The following is a 25,946-nucleotide window of genomic DNA, read 5'->3' on the forward strand; positions in this document are numbered from 1 at the left end:
AAAAAAATATAGTCTACGGTGGGAGCAGGTAACGTTCATCACCTACCACTCTATTATCCATTACATAGACTCCATATATATGGTTAAAAAAATGAATGTATATCGTCACCATTATAATTATTCTTCCCAGTGATGTCAACACCAACAAACATATTGAAATGGTCTTGTCTGATTTTAGTGGGAGTTTAAAACAGTTAGGATTCATTTCATGCACAATGACCAGGTCTACATGTATATCATCCATCAGCTCGTAATTTTTTATTCTGTTTTGAAGCCAATGTGACATAAATTAATCCAACATTATGTGGCCATTTGCTCACTAAGTCACTTTTCCTTAGAGAAATGGATCCGAAAATTCGGTTATGGCTGATAGTTATTTGCAGTCAGGTTATGGTAATTGCAGCGGTGACAAATTCGAACGATCGTAAGTTGTGATGATAGTTTTGTGTTTCTAATTTTTGTTACCTCCATAGTTTGTTCATATGTTGCATAAATTGGATATATATACTTGTAGTTGCTGTGCTAAATGCTCTCAAGTCTAGCTGGAAAAATCTACCACCTCAGTGGAAGGGTGCAGATCCATGTGGAAGTAGATGGGAAGGAATCAACTGTACCAACTCGCGTGTAACAAACTTGTATGTCGTATGTGTTTTAATCTTATAGGGGTCACTAGAATTATCTTAATCTTCCTTCTTTACAGGGTATTGGCAGGTACTGGGGTGAGAACTAATGACATTGGAGACATTCCATCACTTTCCATGTTGCAATATTTGTAGGTTTTCAGTTCCGTTACAATTTGTGCATCGACGCCTGTTTTCTTTGTTATTGTTCTCGCTATCATACTTTACATATATATATATGTATATGCATGATTTAGCACTTCCTTAGTTCAAAATTAGTGTTGAGTAAGATTTTTTGCATGTAGAGATCTTTCCAACAACAAGGGGATTAGAGCCACTCTTCCACCATCTATTCAGAATTTGAAGAACTTGACGACATTGTAAGAGTTCCATTTTGTTTCTTAAATGCAGCAAACTTATTTGTATCAGTTTTTCCTTGATGACTGGTTTTTCTTGTTTAACCATGCATGTAGGATCCTGGTTGGTTGTAGTTTTAGGGGTCCAATCCCTGATTCAATAGGATCCCTCAAGCAGCTAATCTTTTTGTAAGTGTTCCAAATTCTTGTCTATTTACATAATATAAGGCCAAGCATTTGGTGGCAACTTTATACATCACCTTTTTGTGCCTTCTAAGACACAAGTCTCAAAGTGTACCATTTCTTACATCGTTGAGATTTTTCTATCATCATATGTTTAAAGTTGGAATTTCCTCATATATTTATGCATGGGTAAATTTGGTATGTGTGTACGTTATCGGGGTCAAATCATACGTAATAGCTAGAGGGAAATGGGTCAAACATGGTGAAAGTCGTCCAAAGTCTATTCATTAATACAAATATTATATATTTGAGTAATACTAATATATTTGGTTCATTATAATTAACACGTTAATTAGTTACTTATGATTGTTTCTCGAAGAATAGACCAAAGTGTTTTTTTGGTCAATCATGCACAACCAATTTCACATCCGCCCGCTTCTTTCAACCTAAACCCGCATTGATTTCTTATTGTCCCGTCCACCCACTAGTTTTATTTGTATATTTCTAATCCAGTTCCTGATTTGATTTGATTTGATTTTTATTTTGCAGAGGTCTCAATAATAATAGCTTTATTGGAACCATCCCACCATCCATTGGTAATTTAACTAATATATCATGGTTGGATTTAAGTGATAATCAGCTTACAGGACCCATTCCCATCTCTAACGAAACATCCCCTGGCCTCGACAAGCTAGTGAAAGCAAAACACTTGTACATTCTATCTTTAGTATACCACATATTTGAGTTTCCAACTTTTGAACTGATCAATAGTACTTATGCATGCAATATTTTGGTCATAATGCAGCCATTTGGCAAATAATCGGTTATCTGGTCCCATTCGATCTCAACTTTTCCACTCAAACATGAGCCTAATACATGTGTAAGTATTGCGGTAGCTGCAAAAACATCTGTACAAATTTTGTTTTGATGCAGATGCTTAATTTTTTAACAGTATAGTTAACAACAACCAATTATCTGGAACAATTCCTTCTTCGATAGGAACCGTTAAGACTCTTGAAGTGATGTAAGTATCAGTTATTAATAATCATTAAACATTATGGATTTCCATGTGTATTAAATAATTCCATCTTTTATTTCACAGACGCATGGACTCGAATTCTTTGAGTGGGACAGTGCCTCAGAATCTATCGAATCTTCAAACTCTCAGTGAGCTGTAAGTGATAAGAAATAATTCAACCAATCTTTTACTATAATTTTTCAATTGCTGGTTACCATGTTTTGGACTAGTTGATTTGAAGGTTGGCATTAATTGGTAGATACATTCACTTTCAGGTACTTGTCAAACAATAACCTTAGTGGACCTATTCCAAATCTGTTAGGAATGAACTCACTCTCTTATGTGTAAGTTGATTTAAACCTTTTGAATGTGGTACTATGCTAATAGCATTTATAAAGATAATTTATAAGTTAGTTTTTATTCTGTTGGTAATTTCATATTCCATTTACCTTACCATTTGCAGGGACATGAGCAATAATAGTTTTGATGAATCTGATATTCCTACATGGTTTACACTTTTATCATTGAACACAGTGTAATGTTTTTTTTTTACTTTCTTTTTAAGTTGTATATAATTTTCATACATTCCTTTCTAATAGACGTGGCAATTTCAACAAATTTACTTACAAACGGGTCAAATTGGGTTTTATTTTCGTTAATTAGAAAAATTGGCTAAAATATAATACTTACCAAATTTCTACACTATCTTGTCACTGTTGCAAGTTGTAGAATACAGTTTTTTTAAATACTTGTCAAAGTCCAAGTGTGTGTCTGATTTTTCTTTCACCAACAGATTAATGGAAAAGACACAGCTCCAAGGAGAAATTCCATCAGATGTCTTCCATCCTCAGTTGGAGAGTTTGTGAGTATCAGCTGAATGTTTTCTTTTACCTAAACGTGACCTCAAATATATACAATGTCCATGTGTTAATATGATTAAATCAAACATGGACACCGTAAAAAATGCAGTGTCCATGCTTTAGTTTGATAATATACCTAAACGTGACCTCAAATATATACAGTGTCTATGTGCTAATCTTGTAAATATTTGAGTCACGTATGGTTATATTTCCAATATTTCAAACAATAAAACATGGCATATGTTTTGTGTTTGTAGATTTACATATATATGTCTTCATTTCTAATTTTGTACGAATACTTTGTGCTCTCTCTTTGTTTATCTATTGACAGGGTGCTAAGCAACAACAATATTAATGGAACACTAGATATCGGTGACCGTTATAGCAGTGATTTGATTGCTGATCTCAGAAACAATTCCATCACTAACTTCCTTGAATATCCCACATACAATTTGAGCTTAAAGTAAGATTCCATGTATCTTTAATCTTTCTGTTCGATTTCCACTTTTCACCCTACTATATAATAACCATCCTAAGTATAATAGTTTTGAAGAGGTGGCTAGCTCTTTTGAACCATTAATGGTTTGAACTGTTTTTTCTTTGTTTAGTTTTTGGTAAGTGTTAGTTTGTATTCGACTTTAAAAAAGATAGTTTATGTATTTTATGCACGAATAAAAATGCATATTCGAAAATTGAAATAGAAAAGTATACATCGGGTTCCATATTCCACACTGTGAACTGAACCGTCCAACCTGTTTTTTTCAAGCTGTTTGGACGGTTACCGGTTTGGTTTGTTTCGCCAATATATATATATATAATTCTTAATCATGCTTCACCAGGGTGATTTACTTTGTTTGGACGGTTTGGTTTGTTTCAACGGTCCCTTACAATCTTACAAAATAGTCTTCTACAATTGTGCAGTATTGACAACAATCCAATTTGTGAAGCTGGATCAACAGGAAGATATTGTACCACTAGAAAGCCCAGTATACCAACTTCTTTACCATCAAAGAGTTGTCCACCTGTGAATTGTGGTTCATCTAAAGTTCTTAGTCCCAACTGTACATGCACAAATCCATACATTGGAACCATATATTTTTTCTCACATTCGTTCTCGAATTTGGAGAATGCAACCTACCTTACAACTCTCCATGATACTTTAATATCAGCTCTTCGATCCGGTCAACTTCCAGTGGACTCAATATCTATATCCAATGCAACTCTTGATGAATTAAAATACCTTCAATATAGATTGCACATTTTTCCCTCTAGTCAAGATTATTTTGACCGATCATCTGTCTCTTCAATTGGGACAGTGATCAACCGCCAGCTCTTTGCTCTACCATTTTATGGACCTTTATTCTTTCTTGATGAAAGCTATTGTTGCTTTCCAGGTACTAACTCAATTTTACATATGATAAATTTAGAATTCTGAACTATGAGTAATTTATTTTCTAATTTTGAGTATCCACAGAAAACAAGTCATCGAATAATGGCGTCAATATTGGCTCTGTTGTTGGTGGTGTTGTGGTCCTGTTGCTAATAGCCTTGGCTATCACTTATGGCATCTATCAGAAAAGAAAAGCAACAAAAGCAAAAGAAAATAAACCGTTTGGTAAGACGAGTTGAAATATAGGCAAGATTTTTCAGAGGTGATAGTTATACTTTGGCGGATTTGGGTTATGGTTTATCCCTAATGGGAAAAAAATTAAGTTAAGCTAACAAGAACCTAAAGTAGTTTCAAGTGCATTTTTAATGCTTATAGCCTCCTATTTCGTATTGTATTTTCAAAAAGTCTGGCACAACATAGTTCTTCACCTCATATTTTACACTTCGAGAATTTGCATAATATGGTAAAACGTGTTTGTGGGTCAGCTCAACTTGCATGATCCATTCTGAGACATTCTAAAAGAAACCTGTTTTAACTTGCTACCCAACCCGCCTACTAATAAGTTAAGCTAAAAGGAACCTAAGGTAGTTTCAAGTGCATTTTTAATGATTATTACCTCCTATTTCATATTATTTCTTCGAAAGTAGATTATTATTGCACAACACTTCAAGAATTTGTATAAAATGGTAAAAAGTGTTTGTGGGTCAACTCAATTTGCATGATTCATTTTGAGACATTCTAAATGAAACCTGTTTTTTAACCTGATACCCAACCTGCCTACTAACTTTCCAACGTCTAGGATATTGTAACTTTTATGACAAATCCATATTTCTTCATTTGTATGTTATGTGACAATGCAGCATCATGGGGATTGGATAATGGCAGTGATGCGGGTGGTGCTCCTCAACTGAAAGGAGCAAGAAGGTGTTCATTTGCAGAACTCAAAAGATGCACCAACAATTTTTCAGAAGATAACATGATTGGAACTGGGGGCTATGGGAAGGTATAAGCTTCCAACTTATTATTAGGTAATTCATAGATTTCTAATATGATTAAGATGGTCACTGACAGGTGTACAAAGGGACTCTTGACACTGGTCATGTAGTTGCAGTCAAAAGAGCTCAACAAGGGTCATTGCAGGGTGCCCAAGAATTTAAAACTGAAATCGAGCTTCTCTCCCGTATTCATCATAAAAACGTTGTAGCACTTGTGGGTTTCTGTTACGAGCAAGGTGAACAAATGCTTGTCTACGAGTACATTTCAAATGGTACTTTAAAAGATAATCTTTCAGGTAAATGTACTTTTTTTCAAGTTTTAATTTTAGATAACAGAAATGATAGGGAATACCATAAGAGCTAATGGAGAGCTGTAAGTTTCTTCTCTAGGTCAGACAAATAAAAATAAAAAAAAATCATGCTAAAAGTAACATGTGAAATGGGTAGAGAGCTGTAATAAGTGTATCTTAGATACATAAAACATCTTATTTCATATTTCTAAATGTGCTTTTGTTACCATTACATATTGAGTCATGCAAAAACTTTGAAAGTTTATTTTTCTTGTATAATTGCATATTTCAGGAGAGACAAAAATAAGGTTGGATTGGATGAAGAGACTTAAAATAGCTCTTGATTCTGCCAAAGGTGTAACATACTTGCATGAGCTCGCAAACCCTCCCATCATACACAGGGACATCAAATCAAACAATATTCTTTTGGATGAACATTTCACTGCAAAGGTTGCTGATTTTGGAATATCCAAGCTGGTGGGAGATGAATCAAAGGGTTATGTTTCTACTCAAGTCAAGGGGACAGCAGTAAGTGACCATTCCTCTCTTTTCTCTAACCGTTTAAGATTAAAACTATCATCCCATTAACGGGTGGAAAACGTCGCAAAGACAAAGATAAGAATGCAAACGAACCTGAACATGATGGGAAAACCTAAAGCATATGGTATGGGTATGGTATTTGGTATACATGACCTGAATACCTAAAACTTATATACCGGCCCCTTTACCCGAACTAAACATGTAAATATTTTCTTTTTATTTTTATTCTCCTTTGAATTTGGGCTATAAAGTAATCAAGTAATCCACTAATTTTTCCCAAATATATATGGTAAGAAATGTATTTGAAAGACACATCATGTAATTATATATATATATATAAGTAGCAGGTAAATCTAATACCCAACGGGTATGGGACATGATTTTATAATCAGGTAAGGGACTAGGATTATCAATACCCCTCCCATTGCAATCCCTAGACGAAATATGCATCATCCATGGTATTTGTTTTTAGTTTATGTTATGTAATGTTGGTTGATCACTTGTAATGCAGGGATACATGGATCCAGAATACCTATTGACCGAACAATTGACAGAAAAGAGTGATGTTTACAGTTTTGGAGTTGTACTACTTGAGCTGTTAACAGCAAGACCACCATTAAAAAACGGTAAATACATTGTGAGAGAGGTTGAAGAAGCCATTGGCAAGTCAAATGGCCTCTACACGATTCTTGATGAGTCTCTTGGTACATTCCGAACACTTGGAGGTTTGGCCAAGTTTCTTGAGTTAGCCATGAGTTGTCTCCAAGATTCAGGAGTTGACCGGCCCAAAATGGGAGATGTTGTGAGAGAGATTGAAACCATTATAGAATTAGCCGGTGGTGGTGACTTGTCTTTGACCTTCTCAAGTCAAAATACAGGAAGTGTTGGGGACCTTTATCATCCATGATGGTGATTCGGTTTCTGATGCAAACAGTTTGTCTATGGAATTTAAAACAAATCTACATAGGTGATCGAACCTAAGTGATGAGGCTTTATATACCATGCAACTGTTGTATTGTATGTGTGTATATATAACAACACTTAATAAGATCTAGAGATATAAAATTATACGAAATTGATATTTTTATGCTTTTGAGTTTTCCATGTAACATAATCAATTACGTTGGATTTTTACAATTTAATATTCCATTATATGTTTCTTTGATATGATTACATAAACTTATTTTTTAATTATTTCATAACTTAACAGTCTTAAAAATGTACATTACACTAGCTAGCTAGGTAATTGTTTTATTTTAAAGCTATTCAAATGTAATGTTATTTTCTATATATAGAACCCATGTGACAGTATCAGACACACAATTAAAATACGATTCCTTCCATGGCTTAACTTGGTAACGTAATTAAGTTGCTCCAAAGTTGCGGATTGCCATCAGCCACAAATAGGAACAGGAACCCTAGTCGCTGAGCTCCCCCATGCTTTAGAAAACACACAGGGTCCGGTTTAGCTTGAGCCGAGGGGGTTCCATGAACCCCCAAGTTTTGAAATTTTAATAAAATGTTATAGGAAGAAACTGTGTTGAGCCCCTTCATAAATTGTAGGATGAACCCTTACACAAAGTTTAACAAATAGTTTAGTGATTTTGACTTCGTTTTATAACAGATGGTGGGTTCGAATATCTCCCTTTATAGTTTTAATAAAACATGTGGACCTTGAGAATTTTCCGTGTTTTGAGCCATGTGCTACGTTGTTATAAATTAATGCTAGATTAGAGCCCCGTAATACACGGGGTTTGGTACTAAAAATGATTTAATAAAAGATCTATGTAACTACTTATATGTTATAATAAATAAGTACCATATTAAATGTACTAATGCCAGATAAAAATAATGTTACAAATATCTATCTTATCTATATCTATATTATAATACATATTAGCAACTTTTGACCTTTCTATACTCTCTCTCATGAGACGCCGTAATATTCAATGACCATAAATATGGCGTATTCTCAGTGCTTTCCGGCGAATTCAATTCAACATCGACCGTTACCTATTCAAAGTAATTGAATGGTATTGTTTGATCGATTGAATGCAACAATTGAATCGTTTGTCATCAAAGACCTCTGGCTCCTTCATTCTCATTGTTGGTTCAAGGGAATCTTCAGTTTATTCATCGTTCAATTTAATTGCAGCCAACACGATACCCATAAATCTTTACATGTTGATCTGCTAACTCTCCATGCCGGCTACCAGAATCTTAATTCTGAGATTTGGGCATCTGTGTGGTATGCACGCTATTTCATTCTCAACATATTCAGTTAAATTAACATGCAAAAGTACTAATTAAATGCAATATTTCAATATGTAATATGGTTATTTGTTATCGTTTGCTTTCTTTGCATTTGTTTAGGTTGTTGTTGTTCGGGTTGTCATCGTTCGTGTGATTCAAGGTACTTCCACTCCTATTTTAGTTTGCTTTTAATTCAACAATAATCGGGTTAATTGGTGGTTCTGTTTTTATACATTATCATGGTTCATTTACATCGGCTGAAGTGGTTATTTTGTTTTTATTTTTCTCCGTCTGTTTGATTTCAGTTTATTCATAACTCGTGTTATACACGTTTACGAGAGCACCCTTAAAATAGCTCTGAATTTAAGCAGTCACTTGGTCACTCCAGATGAGAATCGTAATTTTTTCTTTTTTATTGATTTGATTTTGTGGTTTTGTGTACAAATTCATAGTTTGATTATGTGTATTTGTATGTGTTAATTGTTTTTTTGTTGTCTGCTGAGAAAAAAAGTGTTTTTTTATTAATACTTGTGTTACTAATCACTTATCGTATGCTAATTGTATAGCTTAGTGAATGGATTAAGATTTATGTTTCCTTACTGACCGTCATCTGATTGCGAGTGATTTTGTTGTGCGATTGGTAGCCGAAAGGTTAGTGTTTTTTCACCAAATTTATTTTTGCCTCATTCACTTCATTGGTATATTTTGAAACACAAACTTGAATAAAGCTTGTCCACGGTAGTTGTTCTAATGGAAGCCGCAAGAGTAACGATATTGACGAATGACATTGTGCAGCTCGTATTCAGAAAATGAGCGAAACATGTAACGGTTTGTTAGGCTTCGTGATTGGTAGAATATTATGGATTTTACATAACTGACTTTTTATAGATTTTTATGGTTTTCCTTTTTTTCATTGGATTTTGATTCGGGGCCAATCGTATTCACTCTAATTCTATCTTATGCTCTGTTTTCTCTTTGTTGACTTATTTTATTCGTACTTCAGTTTTTCTTGGTTTTTTATTCAAACAGGTAAGATTATTTATGCAACGATATGTGTACATCTTACTTCATACCGGGACTTTTTTATTCAAACAGTAATTTTGTGTTTTAAAATAACATAACCAGACTTTTTTTTTTCCTGTTTTTAACTGGTTTTTTTATGGTTTTTATGGATTTTACTACATAAGTGGCATTAACCACTCTATCAGATTTGGATTCGGCATTAAACAGACCCGCCTTCGTAATTCATCTGCATTCGTTTTTTATGGATTTTGATTGGGGTGTGAACGAGCCGAGTCCGAATACAACTGGTTTTTCGATATAAGTGGCATTTTAACTGGTTTTTTGTTGATTTTTATTACCAGACCCGCGTTCGTAATTCATCTGCATTCGTTTTTTATGGATTTTGATTCAGGTGTGAATGAGCCGAGCCCGAATACAACTGGCTTTTCGATATAAGTGGCATTTTAACTGGTTTTTTGTTGATTTTACTACCAGACCCGTCTTCGTAATTCATCTGCATTGATATGTAAGTAAATCTTTAAGTTTTGAATTAGACCGAATACAATTGGCCCTTTTTTTCGTCTTTTGTTTGTGTATTTTTTCTAAGTGTCATTAGATTTACTGGTTTTTTAGAAAAAAAAAATTTACCGATATGCCAAGCGCCATGACCACACCTACGGTTGTTCACAGTCCGGTTTAGACTTTTTTAGGGCAAAATTTGAGCCAAACCGTTAGTAACGGTTTTTATTATAGAAAACCGAAATCGAACCGTTGAAAATTAAAACCGAACCAACAACTGTCATATGAGCTAATTACTCTTTTATGATGTCATTGAAACCAAATCGAACAAAAATTAAATAAAAAAAAATGAAACCAAACTGAAACTAAGTAGTCGAATACACTGAAATGGAAACGAAATTAAAAAAAATCCGAAAAAACTGAAACCAAACCCAAAAGTAACTAAAAAACATCAAAACTAAAACAAAAATGAGTCAAAACCATCAACCAAACACATCTAAATGAAACTTCAAACCAAAGATATCGAATTAAAATAATAAATTGAAACCGAACCGAAACAAAAAAATATGGAACCGAAACGAGACTAAAATCTAAAGAAAACTGAAACCGAAACGAAACAAAAAGGCTAAATCGAATTCAAATGAAACATACAATAAAAAACTAAAACAAAGACCCAAAATTGAAAAGGCAGAAACCAAACCGAAACGAGCTTTGCTGGCTACAAGTATGTGTCTATTTATACATGTTGACCACAATATTTGACTTTTGATCATTACTTATAGTGTTGTCATACCATACAAGGAAGCGGCGATGGACTTTTGTGATCAAGTGCATTCTCTAGCTCAGGTTGGTAGTAACATAGTAAATGTTTAATTTTTTTTATTTACTAAAGTTATAGTTTTTAAAAACTTGTGCAATTTTCTATAAATTTGTAACTTTTATTGCTGTCTTTTGCAGTTCTACCATAAATTCTAATAGGCCTATGTTTTATGGTATTTTTAAAGGTTGTTCATATACTGAAAATCTGAAAATGCACATTTATATCTTTTTAAGCTAGAAAAAACTGGGGCTTTGGATGTGAGAAAAGCGGTTGATGATCACCAGGTTTGGCGTCTACGTTTGGCGTCTGATTACTTGCATTTGGTTGCACTGTAGACTTTTTCATTTATTGGCAAACATGTTAAGTCTTTACTTAATTGACATTCGACTTAAGCAAGATTTCGGGTTCGGTAAGTGAAGTGGCTATGATGTTAAAGCTTATGACTTTATTCATCATCAATATACATCTCATTACTAAATATAGAAATTATAAAGTAACCAACTTTGATTACATTGTTAAAGTAACCTTCATATTAAAGATAAACCTTAACCGATTTGATAATTTTCTTGTATATTTGCAATATGTGATCCCCGGGTTTGGTGGCAGTTTGTTATATGCACTTTTTCTTCAGTCCAGTATATCAGTTGGTGTTTCGGATGCAGTTTTTGGAGTGTTGGGTGGAATGCTTTCAGAACTTATAACTAATTGGACTATATATGCTAATAAGGTATGTGCTCACATGTCCTCATTTCTCAACAACTGCATTTTAAAGATAATTTTTCTAACAGTTTGATACTTTTATGTTCAGATGTCAGCATTATTGACTCTTGTGATCACTATTGCAGTTAATCAGGCTGTTGGGATTCTGTCACATGTCGATAATTTTGCTCGTCTTGGTGGTTTCGCTTCTGGTTTTCTTCTCGGATTCGTGTATTTAATGCTTCCCCCCGTTCCAAATGGGTTAGCCAAAGATACGTGCCTGGAACAGTGATGGGAAACTGATTGAATATAATACAAATTGTGAAGCTTCTATAACTGCAATTGAGGATGCTATGAAAGGTACCATTTAGTTGCAGCTCGAGTTCTCATGAATGGAGACGCATCCCTCTCTCCTCCTCTTACCGGAAACCGTTTGTCTTTGTTGGTGCTGGTGCTGGTGCTGGTGCTGGTGCTGGTGCTTGGTGATGCAGGGAGAGCTTTTCATTTGGTGTCAAAAATAGGGGAGGCAGCGTAATAGTTTTTGATATTGACTATGGCATCTTTCACTTTGAAAACTCAAGTATTTAAACTTTATTCCACTATAATCTAAGTTTATGTACCATGTCAATAACAATATTTAATATTTTTATGTTTACTTTTAAAAAGAGCAAATTCACCAACTCTAGCGGTGTCGGGTCAAGTTTTACCATTGAAAGAGTTGACCACCTTCCAGTTCCAGCCAGAAATATGGTGCGGTCCTCGCCAATAAAAACAATAAAAACAGACACTTTGTTTTTGAGGTTTGAAATTCTAATACTAACGGTCCTATTGTCCTTAACAAAGTTTAATGTTCTTATTAGGATTAAAAAAACGTACACCAATAGTTTTCTTCATATTAATTTTCGGAAACCTTAAGAGATAACTTTTGTCGTCCTTGATGTTTTTTATACCCCTAAAATAACTAAACTTTTTAAGAGTTTACTTTTGTCCTCCTTGCTGTTTTTTATACCTCTAAAATAACGACACTTTTAACCGACGCCAACGTGGCTGGTTCCATTATTGTTAGTGGGGTCGGGATGTTTCTTTGACAAAGGCACTTTCATATCACACAAATAATACCAAATCATTTTTAATTAACTTATATTATAATGCGAGCTAATAAAACTTTTTTTGTTATGAAGAAACAAATAATTTTGTTTAATTTATTGTTTTTGTTAGTGTTATATAATTTTTTTAATGTTTTTTTTGTCATGATTAGGTTAAAGAAGACCCACCAATGACTCAAAATTTCTATAACATAGTTTTTTGTTTTCTTTAAAGAAGGCCCACCGATGAATTAGCCGATGATGTTACACACATTTAAATGAAACTGGTCAAAACATGGTGACTTAAAACGAAAGGAATCAAATTATAGTTAACTGATATATAAACAAGTCAAAATATGGTGTATTAGAATGAAACGGTTGAATATATGAACAGATCAAACTACGGGGAAACAAAATTAAACGGGCCAAAAAACGTTGAATTAAAATGAAACGGGCCAAAATATGTCATTTTAAGATGAAACCGACCAAAATCTGGTGTATTAAAATTAAACAGGACAAAACATGGTGACTTAAAACGAAAAGGTTCAAAGTATAGTTGTAACTGATATATATATATATACACACACACACACGAGTCAAAATATGGTGTATTAAAATGAAACAGGTCAAAACATAATGAATTAGTGATAACCAGTTCAGGTAGTGAATTAAAATCAAGAAGTCAAGCAGGTCCAAATAGGCGCTTGAAATGAATTCGGAAAAAAGGTTCAAAATAGTCAAACAAGTCATGTGGTTTTCCAAAAAATATTTTGATATTATGAAAGGAATGTTTTGTTCCACCTTTCCTGAACTATATACTATTGTTCTCCTTACTAGCTTTTCATGTGGTTAGAACGAGCCAACCATTACACCACCGCTCGGGTGAATTTCACAACATAAAAACATGTCTTTATGATAACAAGTTATTATTACTTCTCGAATGCATTTTTTGTCCAGTTATGCTACAAACTAAATCATATACAATCAACGTAGGGGCCACTAATGGATGGAACCTAATCCAACTAATCTGCTTTATAACATCGTATAGTTATGCATTATTTATAGTTAACTCCTTACATCCAATTCTAATCACAATAGATCTGTTTCTTATTCAATTATATAAGTTATTTGCTCACTTACACCGATCATGCACTCGCTACATTGCCCTAAACAGTTACTGACTGAATTCTCTATGCGTCACCAACACACCGCAAATTGACCCCATACCGAACACATCCCCTGCCTGCCCACCGCAACGCGCAGACACTCATACTAGTTACATTATAATACATACTGGCAACCTTTCCGCTTCCCCACCCTCTCTCTATGAGACGCCCGTTGAATTTAATACTGAATTGAGTACTCTGGTCTGGGCTCCGAGCATTCATTGCTCCGGCGATATTCAATTTCATTCATTACTTTGCAAGATCAATGATATCATTCTAAGTGAATGCTTTACCCTTCAATCTACCCACGATTCAACCCCCCCCCCCCCCCCCCCACCATCCGTTTCAGTTGAAGTATGCTTTAAGACCTCATCTTTAATTATTCGGTTCCCAAATCACATCTAGGGTTTGGGTTTTTGTCAACAATTGATTCTTCTCCTTCTAATCGATAGATTGGGGTAGCTACGACCATATCCTGATTAATCATCCCAACAATGGCAACCAGTTCGTCGCTACGTCTCTTTTGCAACTTTTCTCTCTTGCTGCTTAAATTACAGGACCCTGTAAGCGAATTGTTTTTTTCGCAACATTGATGTATTTTTACACAGATGAATTGAATCTACTATTGTGTTTTTTTATGTAATTTGTACACTTTCACATAAATAAATAGAATCAATTTGGCGAAATCTTTGTTGGTGGATTGGATAAAGATGCAACTGAAAGTGATCTTAGGAAAGTGTTTAGTGCAGTTGGCGAAATTTCGGAAGTTAGGCATATGATGAATGCTCAAACAAAGAACAAAGGGTTTGCGTTCATTCGTTTCGCCACTGCTAAGCAAGCAAACCGAGCTTGGGTAGAACTAAAAAACCCTGTGGTATTTCCTTTTTTTTTCACATAGTTATAGGTATTTAGAGAAAATTCTGATTTGATAGCATATTGAAGTCAAATAACGTCTTTCGTATCACCAAATTCAGGGTAATGGGAAAGAATGTGGTGTTACACCAGGTCAAGACAGTGATACTTTATTTTTGGGAACATATGCAAGACATGGACCAAGGAAGCTGTAAGTAGACTTGGTGTCTTGTGTAATGTTAGTTAAACTGTTAAAGTTAATTGATAATTATCGCTCACTGATATTAAATGTGAATCCAGTTAAAAGAAAAGTTGAAGAAGTATGGAGTTGATACTGTGGAAGATTTGACATTGGTTGAAGACAGCCAAAGTAAAGGATTTAGTCGGGGCTTTGCATTTTTGGAATTTTCTTCACGATCGGATGCCATGGATGTGTATAAGCTTCTGCAAAATAGAAACGTGACATTTGGTGTTGATAGACCCGCTAAGGTTTCTTTTGCAGATTCTTTTATTCACCCTGGTGATGAGGTCATGACCCAGGTCAACTGTTTGGTTGTATACACACAAACATACACACACGCTTACATACACGTATACGTATATGTATCTCTGAATCACTTAGTTTTAAAAATGATAGATCATATTTGTAGTAATACAAGGTTTGTACCTGTGTTTAACACGTTATTTATATATTTTGAAGTTCTGAAGTGGATTGAAAATGTGATTGTGGGGTGGACCCAATGCATTACGGCCGACACTTTAATATCATTTGTTTTGACCTCAACTTGTTTGATTTGTTAACCGATTTAGACTTAATATTTTTCCAGGTTAAGACGGTCTTTATAGATGGCCTGCCTGCTTCCGGGGACGAGGTTCGGGTGCGGGATCTTCTGAAAAAATACGGGTCGGTGGAAAAAAAATGCGCTGGCCCGTAACATGCCCTCTGTCAGAAGAAAGGATTACGGGTTCATCACATTTGGAACACATGATGCAGCTTTAACATGTGCTAAAAGTATTAATAATCAAGATCTCGGAGAAGGAGATAACAAGGCTAGTTTTGACACTCTAATATATTCATTTAATTATTAATTGATACCTATTATTTTCTAATTTATAATTCTTATGACTTATGAATATCGGGCTAAAGTCAGGGCCCGATTGTCACGACCACTTCAAAGAAGCATAGCAAAACACCTCTCCCGTGGTGACTTTCGACCCTAATTGTATATTAATAAATAATAGAGGAATCTGTAAAGAACCTCCATGAACAAGTAGCTTGTCTTCTCTGTGAATGCAATGCAATAGACAGATTAACGGCTGAACATGCAAAAACAGCACAAGAAGCCAACTCAGGTGACATACTATTATAACTTATTATTAATATTTTTACCATTGTGTTATCGTTTGCATCCTCTTTTTAAACATGCATTAATGTCCTTTTCAAATTTCATTTAAGACGGGGAAAGGGCGGAAGCATTAGCAGCTGTACAGAAGCCACAACTAGAAAATATTCTACAAAAAAACTAGCTGCAGCCGAGATATTGATACACTTAAACTCTGCGCTAAAGAACTGCAAGCGGGAATTAAGTTCTAACAAAATAGAGCGTGATCAAAAAGACAACACTTGAGAAATCACTCAAGAAACTAGAGTCAAAGTACGTAGAAGCAAAACCCTTGTTACCAAAGGCAAATAATCAAAGATGTAAACAATCAAATTTCCTTATGAATATTGTGAAAACGGGACATTACATGAAGCTTTGCATCTAAATGACGAAATACACAAAATGCTTTCATGTAATGCTTGAGTACACATCGTTGTGATTTTCAATACACTATCGTGTGAGCGAGTGATTAAATGTATTTATTTTTTGTTAAGGTTCTTGCACAAGGCTTGTCAACCCGCCTGGTGACATCTCAACTTGAAGTCAACAAATATTTTTCTAGACAATCAGCAACTTCTCGTGTGGTGGGCAATATATTAGTTACACATATGAGTGTCGTTGGAGATGTCGATTCGTCTTCATGTTCCGCGTGTTCATCTATGTCTTTGTCACTTTGTATATATGTGCTCAAGTGCGTGTCCATGTTAACCCAAATTAAAATATTGTTAATTCGATTTTGTTTTTTTATTTAGTAATAGAAGTTTATTATTCAACAGTGTCACCTATACAACAGTTTCTTTATTAACAATAAAAAAGGTGGTTGTCGAGCATACTTTTCTCAAAAAAGGTTTTGAAAACCACACCTCACAAGTGGGTTTATTAGTCTGCTAGTTGCATGACTTGATTACCCAATTACCCAATAAAACAACTTTAGCTCTTTGAGACCATTGCACAACTTGATTATGTTGGCATACATTTTAAATGCTATATGATGTTTTGTTATTTCTTTGTTTTCTTTATAGCTTGAACCGGAGTTTAGGCCACTGATGAACGTCAATCATCTATACTATATATAAAGCATGAGTGAGGGACTTCTTAAATTTTAAGAGGTACCAAACTCAATGCTTTATGTACAACACACAATGCATCAAAGATATAAAAATTAAGGGTAATTAATTATTTTCATTCCTTCAAAATATACTTATAACTTTGGTCCCTCAACTTCATAATTTTTTTGTAAATTTAGATAATAGTTACACATATACCCCCTAATTCAAAACCAACTACCCCTCGACTTTTTAATAACGGACATATCTTTTCACATGTTAATATTGTTTTTTTAAAAATAACTACATCATAAAAACAAGTATTTTATTCTCTTTAATTTGAGATGGTATTGCTATAGTTTTTTAGTTTTAAAAAGTTAACATGTTACGCGATAACCGTGTAGAATTGGTAACAAGTCGAGTCGGGTGAGCTTGGGTCATTTGTAAAAGTGGATTAGAGTCAGAACAAGTCGATACAAGAAAAATGGTTAATTTGGTTCGGGTTCGAGTACATAAGGGCAAGGTCAGATCGATGTCGAGTCGGAACGGGTTTAGGGCCAAAACGGGTTGGTTTACAAAAGTGATTTATTTGAAATTACTGTATATTTCGGGTTTGCTTCTTGATTTTCGTCACCGGTTACACAGATGCCTTTGGTTACATGTACCGGGGCCGATAAACGCGTGTTCAGCACCACGTAACGCATATAACCAAATCTTGGTAAGCGCTCAACATAGCGCCCTGCACCGATAATCGTTATGAATTACACGCATGGTGTTGGTTAAGCATGTTTTATGTCAGTAACGTGCATTCTGGGCCGGTTACACGTGTTCAATCTTCGATTACACGCAACTATCTTTGCACGAGTTACGTGTCAAATTTTAGGCTACGTGCACACTGTCATCTATTTACGTATGTACTGACACATACTATACGTTCAATGTCGAGTTACGTGCACATCCCGCTGCATTACGCGGGCACTCAGCTAGTATTATACTATAATTGAGTTTTATACCATTAAAAACGCAAAGAAGAAGGCTGGTCTGATCGTATAAGCCGTATAAGTATAGCCCGCCGTATATGTATATGGCCGTATACGTATAGGCCGTATAAGTATGTAGGCCGTATAAGTATGCATGCGTATATGTATATAAGGCGTGTATGTATGTGCACCGTGTATGTATGTGCACCGTGTATGTATGTACACCGTGTATGTGTGTAAAGCCGTATATGTATATAAGGCGTGTATGTATGTGCACCGTGTATGTGTGTAAGCCGTATATGTATATAAGGCGTGAATGTATGTGCACCGTGTATGTATGTACATCGTGTATGTATGTAAATCGTATATGTATATATAGCGTGTATGTATGTACACCATGTATGTGTGTAAGCCGTATATGTATATAAGACATGTATGTATGTGCATCGTGTATGTATGTATACCGTGCATGTATGTATGTATGTCGTGTATGTACCTATAGTGTGTATGTATGCATGTCGTGTATGTATGTATACCGTATATGCATGTAGAACGTATATATATGAATAACGTGTAGCTACGTATGCCGAATATGTATGTATGACGTGTACGTATATAAGCTAAGAACATAGACTTATACGTAAATACACTAAGAACAAGGAACCAATTAATAATGAAAGGTAATGTAAAATGAGAAAAACCTAGAAAGAAGGGCCAAGTACGCAAACGAGTACTAGAGTAGTAGTTAACTCATGTGCCTTATTACAGTCAGTTGTGCACAACTAAGGAGGGGGTTTACGATTAACTCCGAACGTAACAGAATCCAGGTGAGTTTCTAGCCCCATTTCCTTGTTATGTTTTTGGGGCTGTGTGCATAATCTATGTGGATACACTTACCTTAAGTGGTAAGTGTATGCCTTATGAATGTTGTATGTATGTGAAAGGATATGAGTAAGGATGGATTTATATAATTGTATGAATGTATGGTTGTACGGGTATGAAGGGAACATACCCTAATAATATCTACGAATGTAGGGAAGAAACCCTAATAATATATGCGAATGCAGGGAACATACCCTAGTAATATCTGTGAATGTAGGGAACAAACCCTAATAATACCTGCGAAGATTTTATGGCGAAATACTCTTAAAAACATATAAATAATTATGTATGTATGTAAGTATGAAAGAAAGAATGAAAGTATGTATGTAAGTAGGAAAGAAAGGTAACATGCTAAGTATGTTATATGTATCTTCGGATGCGTATATATAAGTAAGTGTATGAATTTTATGTTTCTTGATTAACTAGAACTCAATCAGCGTAACTAACTTTTAGTATGCACGCAGGTAAATAGGTTAAAAGAGCTAGCATGAGGATGACACATGGCATGGATTGAATGGATGGCATCTAAAGATGGAAGAAGTGTTGTTTTATCTTATGTTTTATGTTAAGACAATTTGCGATGTTTTAAGACGAGTATTCTATGGTTTGTAAGAAATGATTGACTTTTATTATTCCGCGAAAAGTTTTAATTAACTCTGAAATTTTTATAACAAAACCTAAAGAAAATCTAAGAAAAGTTTTTGCAAATAACCAACTAAAAATCTACTATAACCAAAAAAAGTGAAAAAGTAAAAAGTAGTTTTGTAATGTTGAGAATAAATTTATGCAAAATATGGCGTTTATACCCAATCCCCCATTACTGTGAGATCAACCTCATGCCAAGCATTGAGTGAGTCATATGTTTCATGTGATTTAGAATTTGTCTCAAGTGTTCATTTCAAAACCGCACGAAGCGTCGTATAAAAAAAAGGTAATATTATCACAAATCCCTCAAACCATTCTCCAAATTACAAAACCCAAAAACCTTATCAAAAAAACCTTACCACTTTATCCATCTCACCGGCAAAATACAACACTGATCTTTTACCGGCAGACCCTGAAAATGCATTGTTTCGACATCAATTTCCTTTGCTGCATACATTTCGCAAAACCTAGGTTGCCTCCGGAACTTAGGGAGAGAAGTTTTCTCTTTAGCAATGAGGTGAGGACAAAGTGGCGCCAAGACGAACAAAGGCCACCATTTCGTGGAGTTTCCAAAAGCGCAATGAAAAGAAGAGCAAAAAGATGTGAACGATGCTTAGGATGCGAAATATGGTCCCATGAAGGAAGATGTTGAAAAAGTCAAACTCAGTCTCAATATGAATATACCGAACTAATAAGGGTGGAGGCTATTAGGCTCAAACCGAACGATCCATTAGAGTTGGGAGTTTTGTTCAGAAAAGGATTGATGAAGAACTGATTCATATCCTCGACAAAACTAGAAGTTGTATTTACCATCCTCACCATCATTAGCCGAAACACTTGAACCACCACGAAATATCAAATCCCTATTCAAACAAAACCAGCCATATTACCTTCTGATCTATGCAACCCTTCACAAGGGGGATATTTGAACTTGTTACAAGCTTATTTATCACATGTCACATTTTGCCTGAGAGTGTTCACATACATACCTCACATGTATGATCAGATATAATATCGAGTGTGAGTGAACATTGTGAGAACATGACGTTTTGCATAAATAGAAGCTCATAAAAAACAAATCGCTTTATTATATATCACTACATATATTCTTATGATATAAGGTTGGTTATTTTGTTCTCATTTTCTTGGAACTCTTTTGTGGATGATTAATCTATGGTCCTAACTTGCTATTTTTAGAGAATATTTATAAGTAGCTTGCTTGAGAACAAACAAAGTTTAAGTGTGGGAATGTTTGATGTATATAAAAATATACATATTTTTAGCATCAAATAATCTCTAAAAACTGCAACTTCTATCAAATAATATAGTTCAAATAACAACTTGTCTTGCTAAAATGTATTTTCAGGTGAATCCAAGCCTCAAATAAAAAAACGAATGAAAAGCCAAAGAAAAATTAAAGAAAACCCAAAAAAAACAGCAAAACACGCCCCCGTGATTCATGGAACACGCCCACATGCCTTATTGTGCAAGAAAATACAAGAATCTGCAACAAAAGACAAAATACTGGACATCTGGCCGTGGTCACTTTTCATAAAAGACAAAATAAAATGTAACATGCACCCAAAACACGGGGGCCGTTCCTCATGAAGCACGCCCCCTTGGTGATTCAGGATGTACGATCTGACAAAGCATTAAATGCGAGTGGACAGCTGCTGGACAACCGTGGTGTGCCTCCTAAGACACGGGGTCATGCCTGAACTTCCAGACTGCCTATAAATAGTGGAGCATGCTACATTCATTTGGTGTGCTTGAAGAAAAGTTCTATACAGTTTTCACTTATAAAAACACCCACATTAGTATGATGTGGGGCTGAGGTGGCAATGCGAATTAGGAAGCAAAATGGTATGTACACCCTTTAGTCTTACACACATATTGAAGATCTTGTGGAGATTTTAAGGCTTAGAGGCTATCATCATCATGATCAATCATTATCATAATCCATCACCATTGAAGACGAAATATTCATCCAACATTTGGTTAGATTGTTCTAGTTTGATCATGTGTTTGTTATCTTCATCTCTTTTGATGTTCATAACCATGCTCATTATGAGCTAAACTCCATTTACCATCTAATTTCTATGAAGAAGATTTCTTCTACTTGATGATTATCTTAAATATGTGATTTAGTTTAGTAAAGTAATTGGTTATATTGCAATTATCCTTTGATGAAAAATATTTTATCACTTTAACTCAACAAATTAAGGTTAATGACTAACAATCATTCATGATTCATTCATGTTCTTGGAGACTAGAAATGGTAAAAAAAATATCTTGATAACTTATATAAGATAAAAATTGGATCCTTATATTGTACTTAGAAATGATGAGATTTAAGCTATGATCTATTTCTTTAGTCTTGTTAATTCTGAAATAACATTTTTGACACGATTTCTTAGGTTATCATGCTAGTTAAAGAAATCATATGTTAAAGAAATGTGTAATTATAACCTAGTTAAATCAACCAAGGGGAGGTTGTGTGACTTAACTATAATCACCCGAAGTTGTTAGAATTTATATTTGAGAACTCGAAGTCAATCCTAATATTTCTACTTTACTAAACTATTTGCCTACTTAAATTGACATTCTCGAACTCGAAGTCAATCCTAATAATCACCCGAAGTTGTTAGAATTTATATTTGAGAACTCGAAGTCAATCCTAATATTTCTACTTTACTAAACTATTTGCCTACTTAAATTGACATTCTCGTGGTAGCATGAGATTAAGCAAGGGTGGACTTGAAAATATGCATGCTACTTTCTTTTATTTCATAGAATATATTCACTTAGAAATAAGAGGCTATTCTATCATATATTATTAAGGCAAGTTTATCACATATTTACATTATAATCATCAAGGAAGAATGGAGTGGATTCTTGATCTTAGATGGTAACCTTCACATAATTGAATTACTCGTTTAGAATTTCTCTTTTTGTTCACACACACACACACACACACACACACACACACACACACATATATATATATATATATATATATATATATTTATGAAAGTTTTAAAAATCATCTCAATATGATTAAACTCTCCGATTGAATTAAAAAAGAAGATTTATTATTAGAAATATTTGTGTCCACGAATCGATACTTTGTTCTTACCAATACTATTCTACATATACGATAGGTACACTTGACTATTTTGTGTGTGTTTAGTCTTAGTAGAAATCACTTTTATAAATTTAAAACACGATTGTGCGAAAGATAAATTCCAACCCTTTATAACAAACGCACTCAACATCAATCCCATTATCAAGGTCCTCGCGCAACGCGCGCAAAGGGTACACAAGTTTTTAACAATTGCAAAAAAATTCAAGATGCCAATGAATTTATTACTAGACTATATTCTATCACTACACTTAGAGAAATCACATCCAATCCATATTCCTAAATCTAAAATTACATTAAAACTCACTGCATTTTCTCTCCTTTTTAATTAACGTGATATTGGATTTTAATAATTCGAAGTTTGGCCTATTGGTCGATATTAATCCCAACTTAAGATATTTCATAGGTTAATCCCAACTTTCAACCTATTGACCTTCATCGAGCATTTACCTAACGGAGACTAACCTGGTAAGTTTTAGGGTAAAAAATTTCCATTTCTCCAAGTTTGGGAGACAACTAAAAAATTAAACTTCAAAACCCATCACCACCACCACCACCGCCACCATCGTCCTACCACCGCCACCGCCGCCACTACCACATATTAATTAATAATATAAACCTATAATATGCATAGTGGTGGCGGCTATGGCGGCAGAGGCGGAGGCGGATGTGGCGGGACGATGGCGACGACGATGCGGCGGAGACATTTGATTTTGAAGTTTAATTACCTTTTAAAATTGTCTCCCCTCCCCCCAACTTGGAGAAATAACATTATTTGTCATAAATCAAACCAGGTTAGTTTTCGTTAGGAAAAGGCTTAGAGAAGCTCAATAGGGAGAAAGTTAGGATTAACCTAGAGAATTTCTTAAGTTGAGATTATTATCGGCCAATATGTCAAAGTTCGGATTATTAAAATCCAATATCTTTTAGTTAATCAAATAATACTTTTATATAACTTTATCATTCTCTTTTCTCTCTACTCTACTCACAACTACTTTAAAAAAATATTTAAAAAATTATAGGGTATTAGAGTAATTTTTCAAATATATAGAAAAATTACAACATTTTTTATTTCTTTAACTCACAACCCTAAATCACACCATATATTATAAAAACTCCTCTCACAAAATTTGATGGATTAGTTGAGCATGCTCTTAGAATTCATTATATTCAAATGATAATTAGGAAAACATAGTGTTTTCTCAAGTCATGTTTAACATGTTATAAATATTAATGGTTTTATTTGAACTGCAGAATTTATTTAAATAAAGATGCCGGTTAGAAAAGGAAAAACCCGCATAAAAAAATTACATCGAATGAAGAGTGTCTTTGAAAAGTAATTTGGTACCATCTTCAAGAGCTTGAAGAATTCTCGAAGGTGAGAATAGCTTTATTTCAAGTCTTTCAAATCATCCACCAGCATGTGAATATAATACCTTCCATCGCTTGGCTTTTTGACTTTGGAAAAATTTAATGAATCGATCCAAGTCTATATATCTTTTGGCTTCACAACCATCGGCCTGGTAATCTTCACAACCATAAAAAAAATTCTTATGATTAGGTAATGTTATAATTTTGGGGATATGATTTTGTGAATTGAGCTATGGGAATTAGGGGTCTGTAAACGGGTCAAATCTTGTGAGACCCGAACCTGGCCGTTTAGTGGTATTCTAACGACCCGGGATCCGACCCTATTATGAATAATCGGGTTTGATCGGTTCGGGACTTGCGGATTTTACATGGTTTAAGTGGAAGAGAAGATGGCCAGACCCGCGATACCCAACCCGGGTCGTGTTAGGGTTAGGATCAATAGAAGAGAAAAACTAAGAGATGGAGAATTGGTTTAATTTCTGGATGATCTCTAGAGAATACATTCCATCCAAATATAAACATACCATAGTTTGAGAGTTACAATTGTACCCCTCTACATAATAGAAACATCAAAACAATGCATTATCTACGCAATACATAGCAAAAGGAAAACATAATGGAGAGAATAAGGAAATAACGTAACAATACTCCTCCCTTAACCGACTTCTTGTCCACAAGAAGTAAGCTCATCGAACTCAAGAAAACGTAGCTTCATGTCGTCCAAAAACTTCCAGGTGACATCTTGCTTTGTTTGACCTACCCACTGCACCAAGACCTTCATGGCTGCTTGGTTTCCTCTCTTCACTAGACGGCGATCCAACACCGACACCGGGGTAAGACGAAATTGCTAGTCCACCGGTAACAGAATGATCTTACCCGGCGGTTCCGAAGCCTCTTTGAGCAATGAAACATGAAACACAGGATGGATTTGCACCTCGTTCGGAATGTCTAATTTGTAAGCCACCTTACCAACGCTTTCCAACACTAAGAAAGGACCAAAGTACATGGGACCAAGTTTAGAGTGCTTATGCATCCGAACTGAATTTTGCTTGTAAGGACGAAGTTTGTGGGAAACCCACGTTCCCACCTCGAATTCTCGTTCAGATCGGCGTTTGTCAGCTTGTTGTTTCATGCGGCTTTGCGCCTTCAAAAGTGATTGCTTTAGCAACTTAACTACCATCTCTTTATCTTGCATAAAGTCATGAACATCAGAAAGTGCCGCATCTTTAGGTATGTAGGGAATGTATAATGGTGGAGGATACCCATATAGTGCTTCAAAAGGTGATTTTCCGATTGACGTATGAAATGTAGTGTTATACCACCACTCCGCGAAAGACACCCATTTCACCCACGTGAAAAAGTGGAAGATCCCATTTCAAAAAGGGTGGTACTCTCGACTCTTGAGAGTGCATCCGCTGCCATATTTTCTTTTCCTTTTTTATAATCTATCGAGTAATCGTAACCCATTAATTTCGCCAACCATTTATGTTGTAATGGTGTCGTCACCTTTTGCGTTAATAAATGCTTCAAACTTTGTTGGTCACTACGAATAAGGAAATGACCGGTGATCAAATAATAATGACATTGCTTCACTGCAAGTAAAATGGCTAGGAGTTCCTTTTCATAGACAGATAGTAACTGTTGACGAGGAAAGAGAGCATTTCTAATGAATGCAATGAGATGCTTTTATTGCATTAACACAACTCTTAACCCGTGAGCTGACGCATCGGTTTTGTAACATCCTACTTTCGATTATAATAATAAATGAAATTTCGTTATTTGATAGTGTGTCGTTTATTGGTTTAGACAATTAACTAATAGAAGGCGGGCTTGGACTTTAGAAGATGGAA

At 34.8% G+C, this 25,946-nt stretch overlaps 2 protein-coding genes and 1 long non-coding RNA gene across 3 annotated transcripts; 2 read left to right on the forward strand and 1 right to left on the reverse strand.

The window, feature by feature from the left end:
- Nucleotides 1-334: 334 nt before the first annotated feature.
- On the forward strand, nucleotides 335-7,159 carry LOC143591898 (leucine-rich repeat receptor protein kinase HPCA1-like). The gene is made up of 19 exons (XM_077071960.1): nucleotides 335-424; nucleotides 515-635; nucleotides 701-772; nucleotides 926-1,000; nucleotides 1,094-1,165; nucleotides 1,709-1,870; nucleotides 1,965-2,039; nucleotides 2,112-2,183; nucleotides 2,262-2,333; nucleotides 2,453-2,521; nucleotides 2,641-2,712; nucleotides 2,971-3,039; nucleotides 3,369-3,500; nucleotides 3,959-4,431; nucleotides 4,512-4,652; nucleotides 5,288-5,430; nucleotides 5,499-5,718; nucleotides 6,005-6,240; nucleotides 6,764-7,159. The coding sequence occupies exons 1-19, from the start codon at nucleotides 343-345 to the stop codon at nucleotides 7,157-7,159; spliced, it is 2,754 nt and encodes a 917-aa protein (XP_076928075.1). The 5' UTR covers nucleotides 335-342.
- A 7,430-nt stretch (nucleotides 7,160-14,589) lies between these two features.
- Nucleotides 14,590-15,277, forward strand: LOC143591899 (uncharacterized). Its single transcript, XR_013145799.1, has 3 exons — nucleotides 14,590-14,670; nucleotides 14,771-14,859; nucleotides 14,949-15,277. It is a non-coding gene; the product is annotated as an uncharacterized LOC143591899 (long non-coding RNA).
- Nucleotides 15,278-24,943: 9,666 nt separating this feature from the next.
- LOC143591895 (uncharacterized) lies at nucleotides 24,944-25,276 on the reverse strand. The gene has a single exon (XM_077071958.1). It carries the CDS (start codon nucleotides 25,274-25,276, stop codon nucleotides 24,944-24,946), a length of 333 nt encoding a protein of 110 aa, XP_076928073.1.
- Between the last annotated feature and the right edge of the window lie 670 nt (nucleotides 25,277-25,946).

This window comes from Bidens hawaiensis, unplaced genomic scaffold (assembly GCF_021521415.1).
Source record: "Bidens hawaiensis isolate Kalapana, Puna unplaced genomic scaffold, B.hawaiensis_p1.1 tig00040140_1, whole genome shotgun sequence".
Classification (NCBI taxonomy): domain Eukaryota; kingdom Viridiplantae; phylum Streptophyta; class Magnoliopsida; order Asterales; family Asteraceae; genus Bidens; species Bidens hawaiensis.

Bases quoted from the DNA above. Each gene is read 5' to 3' on its own strand.
- LOC143591898 (XM_077071960.1), top strand. From the start codon at position 343: ATGGATCCGAAAATTCGGTTATGGCTGATAGTTATTTGCAGTCAGGTT. The intron at 3,040-3,368 runs GTGAGTATCAGC...ATCTATTGACAG, and splicing joins CATCCTCAGTTGGAGAGTTT to GGTGCTAAGCAACAACAATA. The intron at 4,432-4,511 runs GTACTAACTCAA...GAGTATCCACAG, and splicing joins AAGCTATTGTTGCTTTCCAG to AAAACAAGTCATCGAATAAT.
- LOC143591895 (XM_077071958.1), bottom strand. From the start codon at position 25,276: ATGGTAGTTAAGTTGCTAAAGCAATCACTTTTGAAGGCGCAAAGCCGC.